Here is a 17,726-nt window from a genome sequence, read left to right on the forward strand (position 1 = left end):
ACTTTCCATAAATGGTGGGAAGAATATAATCTAAATATGTCTAAGTATGTGCAATTGAAATAACTGCATACTTTTTCAAATTATTTACCCCTATCTCCATTTCCATCCTCTTCCTCTATTCCTCTCCTATAAGCTCCTCAGAGGCAGGGACATGTTCTCTTATATTTTGTAAAGCACCATCCACACCAATGCTGTAATCAATATTATCCTTCTGCAACCTTATCAGGAGCATCACGGTGCTGCCACGTTTACTGAAATATTGCACTTCAGTGCTACTGTTCACAAGTTGTTGTTTCCTGGAGCTCAGATTTCAGTATAGGTTACCTGGGGTGTCACCACTCCCCAAGTGCTAGACAAATAATGGAGGCTGGTATGGAGCTGAGGGTGGATGAGCATGGAGAAAAGACGGCTGGGCATGGTAGGTTCAGGTGTGGTCTCTCAGTTGCATTTACTTCTTCCTGGCAACCTCAGCAATTGGCCCCAGCAGGATGGATGCTAGAAATGAAGGCAAAGATGTGTGCCAAGATCTGCTGAACTTGTTGGTCAACATTCTCGACCAGGACACAACCTACTTGCCACAGACAGCTATATAAGTGAGGTGACTCTCGTTGCTGATGACTGGATATCTTTCAGTCGCTTTCTATCACTTATGTGTCCACTTTCTGGAAAGCTACAGATTCTTCCTGATTGGCTCTTTGGTTTTTGGCACTAGCAAAACCCACCATGTTGGAGTGGCAAGTGATCAAAAGACAAGGCCTTGTGGCGACCAGGGAAGCTCGTCTACTCATGCTTCTGTTAGCACTGATGGGTAAGAAAAACCACCATATTTTTACCTACCTCCAACAGCTAAACCAATTGGACTAAACAACAACGAAATACAACAGTGAGTTTTAGAATCTTAGAAGGATGAGAAGACTCTTTGGTTTTGCTCCTAGCTCTAGGACAGAAGTGGTATTGCTTTGGTAGTGCAATGGAAAAGGGCTAGTGGCTATGGACACAGATCTAGAAGAATGAAGTCCAAGAAGGATGTCTGAGTCTCAGCAATAGCCCACTTTCCAAACTTTGAATTCAAGGTTGTTAGCATTGTTTTGTCCTGTTATTCTCTAATAACCTTATAACAAATTCATTTAATGCCTTGTATTAGCAGCCTTTTAGATATGCATACAGAGGAATGAAGAGGTGCCCATAGCTCAGTGGTATGTTTGCCATATTAAAGGTACCCAGTTTCAATCCATGGCACATCTTGTTAAACTCTGTCATTGAGTTGTGGTCTGCCACTAAAATGTGATTGCAAAGACCTACAAGAGCTGCTGAGGAAAAGACAATGCTGAGCTACATGGATCAATGGACTGACTCAACTGAAGCTTTTCTTTTTCATATGTATTAGCCTATATCTGGACTACTTCCCCCTTTAGGCATTCATTCCTTATTGCAGCCAGCACAATTGTGAAGCTGCTTCAGCAGCAGCAAGTGCAATGAGGGCAGAGTCCTAGTGGGGCTGTCAGTGACGCAATGGCAGAGGCATGGAGGAGATGGGGCAGATCTGCCACCTGAGGAAAATTGTTCCACCTTACCTCAGTGATACCTGCACTGAAGAAGTGGTGTGGGGAAGTCTGAGGCTTTCTTCAAAGGAGTAGAGAAAGCAGTTGAGAGGCAGAGCCCAAGCTTTGTCTGGATAAGCACCCCCCGCTCCCCAGTTCATTCCCTGGCATCTCCAGTTAAAAGGTTCAGGTAGCAGAGGATGAGACAGATTTTCACTTAAGATGCTGGAAAGTAATTCTAGAGTAAGTTTTTGGGGGTAGATGGACCCGCTTTCTGACTCATTATAAGGGCAGGTCTAAATATTGTCTTGGGATATGTAGAGTTCTCACATGTCTTTGCTCATTTGCAATGTGTAGCATCTGTAAGGAGCATGTTGAAGCTCCTGTTTCTTATCTACTGGACCACATTTCAGGCCCATCTAATCCAGCTTGCTGTTCTCACAGTGGCTAACTGCAAGCTTGCAAGCAGGACTTGAGTACAACAGCATCTCCTGTGGTTTTCTAGCAAGTGGCATTCAAAAACATTACTGCCTCTGTCAGTTGAGGCAGAGCAAAGCCACCAAGAATCCCATTATAGTTTGGAGTGCTTTCGTGCTCATTTGGAAAGTGTACAACAGTTAAGTTCACATGGACTATGGTTTTGGAAGGAAGCTATTGGTCTGGTGCCGCAACAACTTCCTCTAGAGTCCATCTAGCCCTCTTTTTTGATAGGGTCCCCCCGCCCTTCAACCACCGCAGAGGGGGCAGAGTTCCCATTTTAGTTAAGGATGAACACTATGGAAACAAAAAGAATTCAATGGCATTGCAGAGATGTATGTAAACGGCTCCTCTGGCTGAATGCTTTTAGGGACCTTAGAAACATAGAATGGTGGCAACTTGTAAATTCCTAGACACAGTACCCCAGGTGTAGTCTGACCAAGGCAGAACAGAGCAGTACTATTACTTCCCTTGATTGGGATCCTATACTTCGCTTGATGCAGCCTAGACTAGCATTAGCTATTTTAGCTTCTGCGTCATACTGTTAACTCATGTTAAGCTTGTGGTCTACTTCAACCCCTAGATCTTTCTCCTATAAATGAGCATGTGCAAATCTGTGTTTACAGCAATGCCCCTGTTATAGGATCTACCATCTAACTCCTACCAACCTGTCTGAAATTATTTATTCCCATGCTCCAGCCAGCTGTATTGCTGCACCTATTTTTTTAATCAAACACACACAAACATATGCAAATACAAAGATGCCTTAAGCATAAAACTTTTTTTTTTTTTAATAGAGCAATTGTGAAAATTTATGTAGGCTTAATCAATGAATTAATTCATTGACTATAGACCGCACAATTAATCACCCAAGGTTTCTGTAATGAGTTAGCAGCCTTCACCAAAGCATCTGGGACACTTATGTAAAGCTAATCTCTGATGATGTTGAGTGCACGTGCCAGAGGTTTAGCTGCCAGCCCAGATTTACCGCAGAATTTCCATGAAATTCCTCTGCTCAGGACTGGGAAACAGAAGTGGAATTCTTCCAGCAGGTCTTGCATGCACTAGGTTTACTATATTAAAAACACATCCCTTTGAAGCCAATGCTATCCAAATAGTGTCGCCAGCACATGAGGACTATAGCTCAGTGGCAAAGCACAAGTTTTTCAAGCAAAAAGTACTAAATTCAATCCCTGCCTATACTCTGGTTCTTTCTGCATTTACTCTTTATAGTGGTATAGCTGCTGTTTCTTCTTCTTCTTCTTCTTCTTCTTCTTCTTCTTCTTCTTCTTCTTCTTCTTCAATTTTTTGGCATGCTGCCAAACGACATAGGATAATAGAATTGTAGAGTTGGGAGGGACCTGATGGCCATCTAGTCCAACCTCCTGCAATGCAGGAGGAATCCTGTGCACAGCCGGTTGGGCACTGACCTATTGTACCCATCATTATTCAACTACTTTTCCAAAATAATGTACTCAAGGAAATGCTTCAACCACCCCCAAAAAATCTGACTTTTGTGAACTATCCAGAATGGATCCTGAATATTTTCATTAGTTGGGCATGTCTAAAAGTATCATTCTGGTTTCTTTGTGGAGGGTAGGGGTTGATGGACATGGATTTGGAGATGCCACTTCCCTCTCTCTGGTGTGAACTGTCAATCTGAGAGCTTAGTTCAGAGGATGGACATAGCAGACAGAGACAATGGTACTGAAGCAAAGTACTGCTCATGACAGCAATCATTAGCTGCAGACAAAGCCTCATCACATTCACCAGGTTCACCATAGCTCAGGCAGACACATAGCTCATCTTCTAATCGCCTATACTCCCACAAGATTTCCTTTGAAGGTATGTCTTGATTGTCTGTAACAGCCTTTACCCCAACTGTAGTATATGATCCAGTGTGGGGGTTGCTTCTAAACACCAGACCAGTTCTGAATGTTCCCCGTGAACATTGTATACAAATTTCAACCAGCTGTGTCTTGAAATCCACATTACCTCACCCTTAGAAATCTCAACCAGATGGCTCCAATTTTGAAATCACAGCAAAGAGAATTTGTCTTTCTGCCTGAGGGAAGAGTTATGCCAAGCATTTATTAGTTTGCTTTTACTCCAGTTCTCCACAAACCTCTCATGAGTGGACTCACAAATCCTACCAACATCTATTTTCAGCTGCAAATAACTTTCCCTTGTGTCTCCATCAGGAGAATATATATATCTCCCAGTAAACCTCCCTACCTCCCTGGATTTGCTTGATGGTCTATTAATTTTACAAGTTCTTGTGTCCTTCATTGGCATCAGGTCAGCCAGTGTTCCCTCTAATCGGTTTCTTAACACTCCTCCAGGACATATTTTCAGAAACATTCCTTCTTCCCCTTGCAGACATTAAATCATTCTGCCTCCCTTTATGTCTTATTATGGCTTTGCTTGGCTTTTTTGCTGACTGCCTCCAAGTTCCCTTTTTTTCTCCTTCCTCACCCTTTGATCTCTGTTGATTATTCCTGTGTGGTTGTGGTTTTGTAGAGATTCTAATCAGCGATCTTATAGTTGCCTTACCTGCTTTGTGCTGCCTTATAGCTTAACTGCAGCTGGTTGTTGTTATAAGTAAAGCACTTAGACATTCTCCTATCCTTTCAACTGTAGAGAAACTTAATTTTTATCCAGTTCCCACTCTTTTCCCATAGTTCTTCTTCAGCTCAACTTTTTTCCTTTTTTTGTTCTCCCATCAACCTTGCAAAGTAGATTAAGTTCACAGATTTGCAGAGCCCAAGGTTACACTGTGAGCTTCATGCCTAAGCAAAGATATGAACCTGGATCTAACTTACATTCTAACCACTACATAACACAGGTTCTGAAACCTGCTCCCAGCTTCTGGGATAGGTGAACCATTGTTGTGAAACTGGGCCTAGTTGGGTCTAGATCTTTGGTCTGGCCTACACATGCAGCAGAATGAGGTGGTAGAATAGATGACACTTCTTCACATTGCAGGTGAGGGCTCCATTTTATTTAACACTGCTCCATGTCACAGTCCCCTGCAAGTTGAAAATTCGTGCACTGAGGGCAAAGATTCTACTCTATCCCTCTTCCTGCTGAGCTTGGCTTCATTTTTAACACAGGGAAATAGTCAAAAATGTGATTCCCACCCACCTGTAGTCTGAAGTGCTACAGTCCATTCTACCACCTCAGCACTTGACCACTTGATTCCCATCTCATCTGCTGCTTGAGCAGGCCCAGCCATCTCATTCTGTGGCTCATTCTGCTGCTTGGTATTGCTGTGGTTAACCCTTTTCCTTTACATCACTGCAAATCCGTTGCCATTTCCCCTGGAGGTTTTCAAGTCAATGGCTGAATCTTGTAGCATGTGAGGCAATTGGAAAACATCTCTGAACATGTCTGATGTGCCTCTGAATAACTGCAGCATACCCTCCAGATCAAAATAAGGATACACTTGTTAATAGTGGCAGAGAAAACCCAGCCAGATGTGCAGGGTATAACATTATTATTATTATTATTATTATTATTATTATTATTATTATTATTATTATTATCATTATCATTCCTCCTCCTCCTCTTCCAATTTTCTCATAGCATGTTAGGGGGCATGGGAAATACTATTATATCAGATGAAACCATTGCTCCATCTCAGTATTGTCTATGGCAGCAGCATTGCCCTTCTTTTTTTACTGGCAGCCTCATACCCAGCATTGCTTGGTGCAGGCCCACAATCTAAAGTTTAGTGAGGGTGGTGGAGAAATGAAACCATTATAAACCATCCATGATTAGAAGTTCTAAGAAACCCCCAAAAAATCACTGCAGTTTTCAGATCAATGGTTAAAATCAATGCCATTTTGAAAGGTCCTGACCACTGTTTCATTCAAAATGGTGTCCAGTTGTAGCCAAACGTATGAAAATCTGCTCCTTGATCTCAGGAACCACTATACAAATTTTGCCTACTATATCTTATGACTTATAATGAGCAATCAACTTTCCAAAATATAAAGTAGATTTTAACTTATCCCACCATAATTTCAATTGATTTCATTTCAAACAAGTCCATTTATGGCCATTTCCACCTTTGACCCAGTCTGCTGCTGGAATGCTGACCTGAAAGGGTTGGCTATGTTTGAATCATTAAATGTTCCCCGCTTTAGGTCTACACTGCCTGGCAGTAGCTCTCTTAAGTTTTCAGATGAAGTCTTTCCTGGCCCAACTTGGAGATCCACCATGTGAACAAGGCTCTTTTGCATGCAAAGCATGCACTCTAATCTACCAGTGACTTATGGTGCCAAGGATCAATGCCAATGCTTCCTCATCCATTATTACACTGTTGCTTAAGTCTCTCTTCTACCTGTTGTATGCTGCATTCATTTATTCTGCAGCTGCTTGAAATCCACTGATTGAAAACCAAGGCATGCTTTTTCCTTGGCTTAATAATGCATGGTCATGCTCACCCAATTTTTCTGAGAGAAGTTCTAGGCCCAGTGCATAAGGCAGCTCCTAGGGCTGGCTTATCTACCTGAATACAGTTGTGAGACTCTCTCTGCCTCTGACTTCAGAGGAACTCAAGACCTGAGGGAAAATTTGTGGCTCAGTTTTATCAGAAAAACTAACTAATAAACTGAAACTGACATGGAGACAAATAGAAGAAGATGCCTTCACCCCAGTATAGTTCTTCTTTATCACATACACACTCCAACAAAACAACAACAATCTGCCAACAGCATACGAATCAATCTGGCTAACTAGATTCAAAAATACACACACACCCTGCTCACACACAAAAACCAAATCTCACTACAGCCAACCAAAGACAACCAACCACACCCTAAGCCACCCCAACCTCTCTCACCACCAAGGAAATACAAGTGAATAGTAAGAGAACCCATACAAGTAACGCTGACACAAAACCCCACACATACACTAAGTAGAAGAATAGAAGAATAACCACCTGACCCCACCCCACTTACCGTTCCCCCCTTTCCTAACCTAACACTGTATGTCACACTAATGTCTCACAACAAATGAAACTGATGTGCAGAAAACACAACTTGAAAAAAGAGACAACACGTGTATTTTTGTAAACTAAGAAACCTTTAATAAAACTATGTTTTTTTAAAAAATAAATAATACTAACAAGCAGAGAGATACCATCTTAACGATCCTGCACCAGACATGTGTCTGCAAGGAAAAGCCATTAATTGAGATGAAAGAGACATCATAATAGTTTCTTTAGTTGATTTTGATGATGTTATAATTGGGTTTCAGGGTGTTGCCAGGTAGGTGGGGGAAAGTAAATTACGGCTTTGCTAAATTAGTGTTCGAGAGAGAGGTTACTTTGGGAGCACAGGTTCTTGACTGGAACGGAAATTGTGATGCCACAGTACAGAAGGAGAGGCTGGTATGATCAAGACGGACAAGGTAGCATAGATGTCCCAGACAGTGAGGAATTATGAAGCATACCAGTCTATTGTTTCCCGATTGCAACTGGAGACATGGATGTATGTGGGCTGTTGGGATGAAGATATGGGCTAGACTTGCAGTCGGCTTAGCTGCCCCACCTCAAGCCCAGCTAGAGCCAACAATCCACATACAACCACCCTGTTGACCTGCCCCATAATCCTGTATAATTGCTGCCCACCTCCCAGTTAAAGGCCAAACAGAATACGTGTCTGTGTGCTGTAATTTCTGAGAAAGAAAAGAGAAGGGATTTTCCAGTCCCACCCAGGAGACAGGAATATGTATACAACAGGAGAAACTTTTCATTCGGGATTTCAGCTGAATGAGCTCCTTGTTTTGGTTTGATTCTGGTAGAACCAGTTTTTGTTGATGTCTACCATTTTACTAAGATCATTAAAAAAAATTAATCCCATCCTCTAAAATGTTTGCACTCCCTCCCAATTCTGATTCATCTGCAAATTTGATACATTAATGCAACCTGCTCATTTGTCAGGACTGATGTCAGGACATCGAGAGATCAAAAACATACCTAGAGAGCTTTTATTTGGCACATTCACTGGGAAAGGGAATGATGATGACTACTGATGGTCCATAAAGTTGTACACATTATTGTGTTGGCATTGGGACGTCCTGGAGGGAATGTATGTTGCCTTTTTCAAGGATGCTTCCTGTCTCAAGAGCATTGGCTTGGAATAAAGTAGAGCTGCTGTTTGGAGATACAGTGCAGCTACGCCAATGAGTCTTAGATCCAGTGAATCTCATCGGATTTCTTGGCACCCTCTCACTGCTGTCTTGTCATGTTGCAGGTCTGCAAGAAGCTCAGGCTACCAGTGGTGAGTGTACATTTTCTGCATTTCTCTTCCTTCTGTTTCAAATGTATTGATGCATGTCACCCCAATCTCTGAACGGTTTGAGATTCCAGGGGTTGAAGGCTTTTATGCAGGGTTTGTGTTTTCCCTCCAAATTCAGCTTTTTCATTTGAAAATATTTGGCTCAGCAATTCCTTTGTCCAGTAATTGCCCAGCTGTGTATCGGAGCATATATGTGAGGCATGGAATAAGTAATTTAAATATTTTTGAATGTCGTGAGCCCAGATTGTTCATCAACAGATTGTTCATCCACAGAGAAGTCTTCTAAGGAGCTGTTTTGCTAGCACTGAGTAATTTTTCTCTCGTTTCTTCCTTGGGGCAAGTGAAGCACTGAATACCTTTTGATGCAGAGACACTGCAGGGGTGCCAACTAGAATAAATATGGGAGGCAGATAAGCCCTGCCCTACACAATTAATCACATGGTGTGGTGCATGCACATCATTTGAATGGCAATTGAAATCAACTTTGGGGGCCCCAGCCCCTCAAATACTTTATTGGGGTACTGAAGGGAACTTGGCCCCTAGGAGTGGCTCCTATGAGAGACGGAATTCCCCCGCCTTTATGAGATTCTGCTCATTGCACCTATATAAGAGTCACTGCTGTTGGCTTGCTTTTTTCTCACCAGGGATAATGATGAAGATGGCCATACGATTACGTGAATGTGCTGTTAAGGTTGAGTCAAACCTGTCTCCACTATATTATCAATTAGAATCCATATGATCTCAGTGTCTCCTCTAACCTCATGGCAGTTTGAATGAATCTTTGTCCTTTCTTGCAGCCTGTGGGCGGCCTCATGTCAGCCTCAACCGGATTGTGAAGGGACAGGACACAGTGCCAGGGGAGTTCCCCTGGCAGATCAGCTTACAGCTGAACAAAAGGCATGTGTGTGGAGGGTCCCTCATCTCCGAGGAGTGGGTGATAACCGCAGCACACTGTTTCTATCAGTGAGTATACAGGGTGGGATGCCAAAATTACTGATGCCTTTGGATCCCCCAACCCAGAATACTAGATCTGGTAGAGTTGCCATATTTCAAAAAGTGAAAATCTGCACACAAAGGTTGTTGAGCATTGGGGGGGGGGGAGTTGCAAACCAGAAACCAACATTGCTGACACGGGTTGCAATATATCTGGGTTGCAATATGTCCAGATTTTTCTGGACATTTATCAGTAGCCAATTTCTGACAGGACACTGCTTCTGATTACAGTATTCTGGGTACATCTGGGAAATTCCGGATGTATGGCAATACTAACTCTGGCCTTTTGAGAAGGAAAGGACAGGCAAAGAAGTTACCACAGCTTGCTCTGGCTTGCTTTTCTCCCACCCATCCCCCACTCCACCCACAGGGTCAACTATCAAACTCATACTTTCTGAAACAAGATACAAACTGACACAGAGCAATCATTCAAAATGTGCACTGATCCAAATTTTGCAGTGCAGTTCTCCAACAAAATTTGCTCCAAAATCCAGCCCCGAATACCATTCATTCACCTAGCCCCACTCTTTCTGACATGTTTCCAGGTTCAGGGATCTCTCCCAGTACCAGGTCCTCCTAGGGGCCAACCAGCTATCCAATCCTGGCCCCCAGTCATGCTGCTTGGGAGTGAAGAAGGTCATCGTAAACCCAACTTACGCAGGACAGACCAGCAGCGGGGACATCGCTCTTGTGCAGTTGACCAGGAAGGTCCACTATTCGGAATTTATCCTACCCATTTGCCTGCCTGATGCTTCTGTGAAGTTTCCTCCAGGCAAAGTTTGCTGGGTCACCGGCTGGGGCAACCTGCGCCATTCAGGTTTGTGTGTGTGTGTGTGTGTGTGTGTGTGTGAGAGAGAGAGAGAGAGAGAGAGAGAGAGAGAGGGAGGGAGGGAGGAGGAGGAGGAGGAGGAGACAGGGGCAGGATAAGGGGCAGGAACTTGTGTGGAGGAAAAAGATATAGTAATAACTTCACAATAGAAAGCGGGGTACCCAGTAAAATTGCTTTATATTAAATTAAAATCTAAAATTGAATATGAATACCCTATACCAAGGAAAGCAAGAGTGGGAGGGGTGGCACGGCGATGTCGCCACCCTCAGGGATGACATCCAGAGCAGACTGCACCCCCTGCACCCCCTTCCTCTGCCAGTGACAGTAGGAGAGAGAAAGAAAAGGAGGAGTGGCTAAGAGACCCTGTTTGGTGTAGTGATTTGAGTGTTGTACTAGGGCCTGAGATATTCGAGTTCAAATCCCCACTCAGCCACAAAACCAACTGGGTGACAGTGGGACAATCACTCTCTCTCAGTCTAACCCAGTGGCGAAGCTGCATGCTCCGCTACTGGGCGCGGACAGTAGGCGGGGGCGTGGCTGGCACACCCAGGGGCGTGGCATGCATTCTGAGGGCATGGCGCCCGGCACACGGGGGGTGCACAGCGCATGTCCGGGGGGGCCGCCGTGATGGCATCCTACCGGAATAGTGGTCCTGGGGGCGGTCTGCTCCCTCCGCACTCCCGTTCCTCCGCCAGTGGTCTAACCAACTATATAAGGTTGTTAGTGAGGATAAAATGAGTAAGGGGAGAACCATGTACACAACACTAGGCTATTTGGAGGGAGAGAGGATATCAATGTGATAAATAAATAAAGTGAATAGATTGGTAAATATGAGAAATAATGGGATGGAGAGGCTCAATGCATGCCACTGTATGTATGTGAGGAGACACACTCCCTCCCCAAAAGTGCATTTAAGAGGAGGATTGCTTCAGTGGTGTATGTTATTGTCATTGCAGTCGACCTTCCATCCCCACAAACCCTGCAGAAGTTGCAGGTGCCCATTATTGACTCCAAGACATGCAGTGCCCTCTACCGCACCAACATAGCTGATGGCCCGATCCCACGGGTGATCAAGGATGATATGATCTGTGCTGGCTTTGCGGAGGGCAGGAAAGATGCATGCAAGGTGAGAGTGCTTATCTGTTCGTTCACTTCTAAAAATGTGTGAATACTCCTCCTGATCCTCTATTATTGCTTGGCGACTTCTGCTGCTAGCACAGATGGATATTTGTGTTTATGTCTTAAGAGAGTTGAAAGTAGTTTGAAGGCCAAATTAGATATGACAGGAAGGCATGATTGCATTTAATGTTTCTTGTTTTTTTTTTTAAAAAAAATCAAATAAAAACTACAGAGGGAAGGGATCACAGAATGCAGGAGTGATTAGCTCTCCCTTCCCACTGTGGTTTCAGTTAAAATTCAATGGCCTCCATAGCTGCTATTAGCTACAAGAATAGCTGCAAGAATAGAGGTGGCACTTCAGTTTTGGTTCTGTTAATTTTTCATTTCCCCAACTCAATTCTCTACTCCTTCAGCTTCCAGCATCAGACAAAATGGACCCTGGCCTATTATTCTCCTTCCTAGGATAAATTGGTATCAAACCAGGTCAGGGGTGGGGTGTAGAAATGCTTACCCCCCCCCACCCCCAGAAGCATTTTTATTTCTCATTATGACATCTCTTCTTATCTTACTCTTTGAGATGCCGATGAAGCCAGCCAAGGCAAAGCAACTGGTTCGAGCAGTTCACCAGGTTTTTTATTTCAGATTCTAACCTCACAGACACAGGATCAGAGGCCTAGAAGAGACCCCACGGATATAATTCAGATTGACCACTCCCCCTCCCCCTCAAAAAAATATAACAACTGTCATGGCATGCTAAATTTCATTCAGAACAGTGGGCATGGTGTGACACAACAGCAGATGTCAATGGAAATGTTGCAACTTTTTATTTGCATGTGTGCTTCTGTTCCCCTAAGATTGCCTCATGAAAACAGGGGGTGAGGTCGGGTGGGGTAAATAACTGTATGCTGGAACACTGCCTCAAGTTTCATCACATGCTGTGAACCACACAAACACCACAAAACTCCTGCACTTTTCAGGGTTTACACAGTTGCAAGCATTTTTGTTCTGGAACCAATTAATATAGGAATAAGTACGGAATTCCTGCTAGCTTTTCATGTGCCTTTTATGTCATGTGAAAAGGCACATAAAATGCAGCAATCATTGGGTAAGAACACACTGGGGACACAAAATAAATTGCTGTCTAAATGCAGTCTTAGTTCATTCTGCGGTGCTCTGGGGCAGCAAAAAATAGAATGGAAATAAACCAGAACACTTGTGGTATAAAAAGTTAGGGGATTTCAGCTGAAAGTCAAGGGATATGCACTCACTGGAAATGGTAGGTGACTGTTCCAAATCTTCTGCACACACAAACAGTACTGAGAGTAGGATTGTGTGTGACAGCCCCAACAGCATCATGGGTTCAAATCATCATGAATGTGCATTAAAAAGAACATCTAGGGGGCCCTCAATGTTCAAAACTGAACTCACCACTTTATATCTCCTAAAATACACCTGCTGTTAAAATTAATAGAGGACCTTGTTGGTGATAGCAACTCTGCCATTCATTGCCCCTATTCATTTCTGTTTCTTTGTTTCACAGGGTGATTCTGGGGGCCCCATGGTATGTCCAGTTGGCCAGTCATGGGTCTTGGCTGGCATTGTGAGCTGGGGTGAAGGATGTGCCATTGAGAACCGCCCTGGTGTGTATAGTCGGCTCACATACTACCAAAAGTGGATCCACAGCCATATCCCAGGCATCCAATTTGTCAAAGACCCAAATAGCCATGGACTACGCGAATGGCGTGACATACATTACTGGAGGTCAGACACCAGTGGGCAAAAGCATCCCGGAGTCCACTTACCTTCCCACGCCTCTTCTCTCAGCGCCAACCTTCTGATATTCTTGCTGTGTCTACTGATTCTCATATAGCCAAAAGACAGTGGGGAATGTGTTTCCTAGCAAGCAAGATTATGAAACAGAAGGATGCCATCAAGCTTTTCACTGACCTTTCTGAGGTCTGGCCTTAATTCCCAGTGAAGCATCGCCATTAGCTGTACCAAACAAGCTGGCTTTCATTATCTTCTTTTTCAAAGGGGGGGTGGGGGGAAGATCATTATTTTTATTTATTGTTGAATTTTTTTTATTAGAATTACTGCTTTCTCTGATGTGAGAGACATTTCAAGAACTTCTAGGCAAGACAAGCAAACCAGTTAAAACAAACATTATTCTTCAAATGCAAAGGATGATTATTAAGTTGGGTAGAAATTAGGGCTTTATTTTTATATTAGTGCATGGTCAATGAGGATTTTTGCTGGCAGTTTCTTACTTACCAGTACAAAATGTCAACTTCCTGTATGTAAAATATGTTTTCATATTCTGGAGTTATCAAAAGTTTCTATCTGCTTTACACACACACACACACACACACACACACACACACACTGCATTTCATCCTGGTTTAAAGTTTTCAAATGTGACTCTGAACACTGGATTTAAATTCTGGAAATACTAAAGGTTTTTTCTCCATTTTGAACCTATATTTCAACTGGCCATATTTGACAAGTCTTAAGCCAGAGGTTGACAGAATCATATTTAATTAGTGGAACTTGAATTTTTTTTTTTGCAATCTTCTTTTTCACGCCATGTTGTGATTTAAATTATTTCTCCAGTAGTATTGAGATATGTATTTGTATGGGTGTGTGTTGTTTGTCTAGTTCAGTGTGCACAGAGATTTCAGGGGGTGGGGGCCTAAAACAATCAGGCGCTGTCAGGCCCCAGAATTAATCTTTATAAATGTCTCATTTTCTCCCCAATCACTCCCCTCCACAAGTATGTTATGCTATGTTGCATTTGGTTCCTTAATTGCACTGAAGGGAATCTCACTGTGCATGCTGGAGTCACTGAATGTGTGACAAAGAACCTTTTGATTGGGCTGTGTGACTCTCTATGATACATAGATGTGGGAGAAAGAAAGTGCACCCTCTTTGAATTCTGTGGTTTTACATATGAAGACATAATAACAATCATCTGTTCCTTAGCAGGTCTTAAAATTAGGTAAATACAACCTCAGGTGAAGAACAACACATGACAAATTACACTGTGTCATGATTTATTTAAGAGGGATAAAGCCAAAATGGAAAAGTCATGTGTGAAAAATGACATTCTTTTAGACTGTTAGATATTGTGTTATTTTTAAGACAATAAACAAATGACCAACTCCAGCAATGTATTTCACTTCAGAAAGTATTAGATCAGTGTGTCCAAAACTTCTGACAACTACCAGTGCAACAGTCCAAGCCCTTAACCTTCAAGGCAGCAGATTTTACTTCGCGTCTCTATTATGTGTACAGATAGTGCCAAGCAGAAATCCTCCATTTCACAGTTGTTCCCCTAAGCACAAATTCCATAGTGGAAAAAGGACATGGATTCCATTGCCAGAGATTTTGGGTTATGTCCTTGGGTAATACAACAGCTCTATTTAGCTGTAAAAAAATATTATGCCTTTGAATTGTTGCAGGAAGCGGTTAGTATGCATACATGTTCAAGAAATAGATGAATTATAAAGTTGGAAACTGGATTTAAATCAACCCTGTTTCTTGGTGAATTAAATTATTCAGATGCATGACATAAGTTGCCTTGATTTAAATGGATCCATCCAGAAAAAGGACACAAAGCCAAGGATTTGTGTAGAAATTGGTCAGGCTGACTAGGGCTAATGGGAATTGGGGTTTGAGTCCACCAAGATCAAGGAGGAATCTACATACATATAAATGAAAATGCTTTTTAAAAAACAACATGCTTTTTTTTAAAAAAAAACATGTTTTGAAAAATATATTAAATTTCCCACAGCTTACCATCACCATCTAGTGTCACATTTGTATATTGCACTTTACAACACACTTAAAATGTTTCATTTGCAGCTGTATAGCTGAGTCCCTAGAAGACCACAAGCTCCCTACCCTGCTGTGTGAGTAATGATTGAATGCTTCAGCCTCAACTGTTGCAGAGGTAAGGTATACTTAGGGCAGGCATAGGCAAACTCAGCCCTCCAGATGTTTTGGGACCACAACTCCCACCATCCCTGACCACTGGTCCTGTTAGCTAGGGATCATGGGGGTTGTAGTCCCAAAACATCTGGAGGGCTGAGTTTGCCTATGCCTGACTTAGGGGTTGTGTAAGTAAACTGCTAAGAGTTTCCTTTTTAATGGTTACTTGTACAGTGGAAGGAAAGCTAGCTCATCCTAACTATTATTAAGGCATTTGCAATATCCCCTCCCCTCTAAAGGCAAATCTGGGTAAAGAGGACCCACTGGTTTGCTAGGAACAGATACCAGAAATCAGGTACTTTTCCTCAGTAACAATGATGAGGACTTTGTTACATATGTAGTCATAAAACACTGGGTGTGCCTGAGACTGTCAACATCACAACATCTATGGGCTTGTTAATATCTGCTGATTGAATCTTGTTAACTTCAGTGGATTGATCCATGCATGATATCTCTATGTTTCAACATATGTCATTTCACTTTATCTTTTCAATCTCCCCCTTGCAGAAGAGTTTCTCCCTACCACCGCCCCAAACCATGTGCACATCTTGCACCCAACTTATTCACTTTATCTATCAGGCAAAGTTGTTTCTTGCCTATAAAACCTCATGTCAGAATTACTGTGTTCAGCAGTGCCAAGGGTTTAAACTAGCACTATTACACTCCCACCAGTTGCAAAGGACTGACACTTATTACTTCCACCAAATGTGATACCACCATCAGATACTATCAAATGTGATGTATTACTGTGTGTGATGCACACAAGCATTGCTCCCCTGCTCACTAATCCCCTTTTCACTGCCTTTCCCAGCATTTCTTCTACACAAGGGTCAGCAAACTTTTTCAGCAGGGCATTTAAGGCATTTGCAATATCCCCTCCCCTCTAAAGGCAAATCTGGGTAAAGAGTCCACTGTCCTTAAGACCTTGTGGGGGGCCAGACTATATTTTTTTTGGGGGGAATGAACAAATTCCTATGCCCCACAAATAACTCAGAGGTGCATTTTAAATAAAAGGATGCATTCTACTCATGTAAAAAACACACTGATTTCTGGACCATCAGTGGGCTGGATTTAGAAGGCGGTTGGGCTGGATTTGGCCCCCGGGCCTTAATTTGCCTACCCATGTTCTACAACATGACAATACCCTGCCTCATTTCCTATCACATTGTGTTCTTTTTCTCTCTCAGCTTCTGAACCCACCCAAGGATCACAACATCCCCCCTTCCACCAGCCAAGCTTTCTCCCATCCACAACTTGTCCCCCAGAAAGGACAACACTATTACACTATTATCTCTTCTCCCTCTTCCAAGTTTCTCTCTCTCTCTCTCTCTCTCTCTCTCTCTCTCTCTCTCTCTCTCTCACACACACACACACACACACGTATGACTAAAAGCCTCCCACAGTGTCAAAGAGGGGGGAGAGCCCATCTGGCAGTGCTTCCCTTCCTATGCTCCTCCTCCATCAAAGGTGACCCATTTGAACTCTGTGGTGGATTCCTGTAAGTGCCAGCTGTCAAGTCCTAGCTCAATCCACATGATTCTTGTGCCTTCTAGTGGCTCAGACTGTCATCACAGCATGATGACCGGCCAGTGTGTGTGTATATTTGCACACACACACCCCCTATTACTGCACCCCTTCCATTCTTACATGATTTACTTATTTGTTCAATCTTCCCCATCCCTTGCCATCATGTATTTATATTTCCAGTCAACAAAAAACCTCAGTTCACCCATTAGAAGCAGTGGTACAAAACAGCACAGCCACTATTTTAAAGTGTGTGTGTGTGGGGGGGTAAGTTCCATTTTACTATTGAATAAGAATTAATAAGAACAGATGGTCTCGCTGGCTTGAATGGTTATTATGTAATTGAACTTGGCTATTGTTGCTTCAAATCAGAATGTTTACTAGGTTGTTACTTTACTAAGGCAGCCCTGAGAATTTCAGCTTGTCCCCCTATTTAAACCTATAGGAATGCAGCCTCAACTGTAAAAAAGAATATTATTTACTGGTGTAACAATTGCATTTGCATGGACAGGCAGAGTCCCCCCAACCCCAGGTGACCCGGGTGGAATAATGACTCAAGACACTGTGTTATGGGATTAAAATTGGCCACAACTTTATTAAAACTTCAGATGTAGGGAGACCTTGGCTTAGGCATTGGGTGTTTATCCCTCCCAGTCCCTGGCCTGGGATCTGGGGAACATCAGAGTTATCCAGAATGTGTGGGGATTGGGCTGGCTCTGGAGAACATATGTTCAAGCAGAGAGCCCCCCCCCCGTTTCACCGCCATTGGAGGGGAGAGCAATGACAACCTCTCGGCGTATGGCCTCAAGACCCCTTTAATGGGAAACCCTGGGATCAGCGCTGCAAGGGGGGCGTGGGTCACTGCTTCACGCCCCCCCCCCATTTAGGTAGACAGGCTAAAGGATTCTGCCCAAGGCCTGAAACCGCCAAAGTTGTGATGTTTTGCTACAG

At 43.1% G+C, this 17,726-nt stretch overlaps 1 protein-coding gene across 1 annotated transcript; it reads left to right on the plus strand.

The window, feature by feature from the left end:
* Positions 1-360: 360 nt before the first annotated feature.
* Positions 361-13,760, plus strand: LOC309516518 (serine protease 27-like; the record flags this gene model as incomplete). The annotated part of the gene is made up of 6 exons (XM_082195281.1): positions 361-418; positions 8,279-8,305; positions 9,121-9,286; positions 9,862-10,133; positions 11,102-11,271; positions 12,805-13,760. 6 exons carry the CDS (start codon positions 361-363, stop codon positions 13,132-13,134), a joined length of 1,023 nt encoding a protein of 340 aa, XP_082051407.1. The 3' UTR covers positions 13,135-13,760.
* Between the last annotated feature and the right edge of the window lie 3,966 nt (positions 13,761-17,726).

Source organism: Podarcis vaucheri (genome assembly GCF_965113315.1).
Source record: "Podarcis vaucheri genome assembly, chromosome: 13".
Classification (NCBI taxonomy): domain Eukaryota; kingdom Metazoa; phylum Chordata; class Lepidosauria; order Squamata; family Lacertidae; genus Podarcis; species Podarcis vaucheri.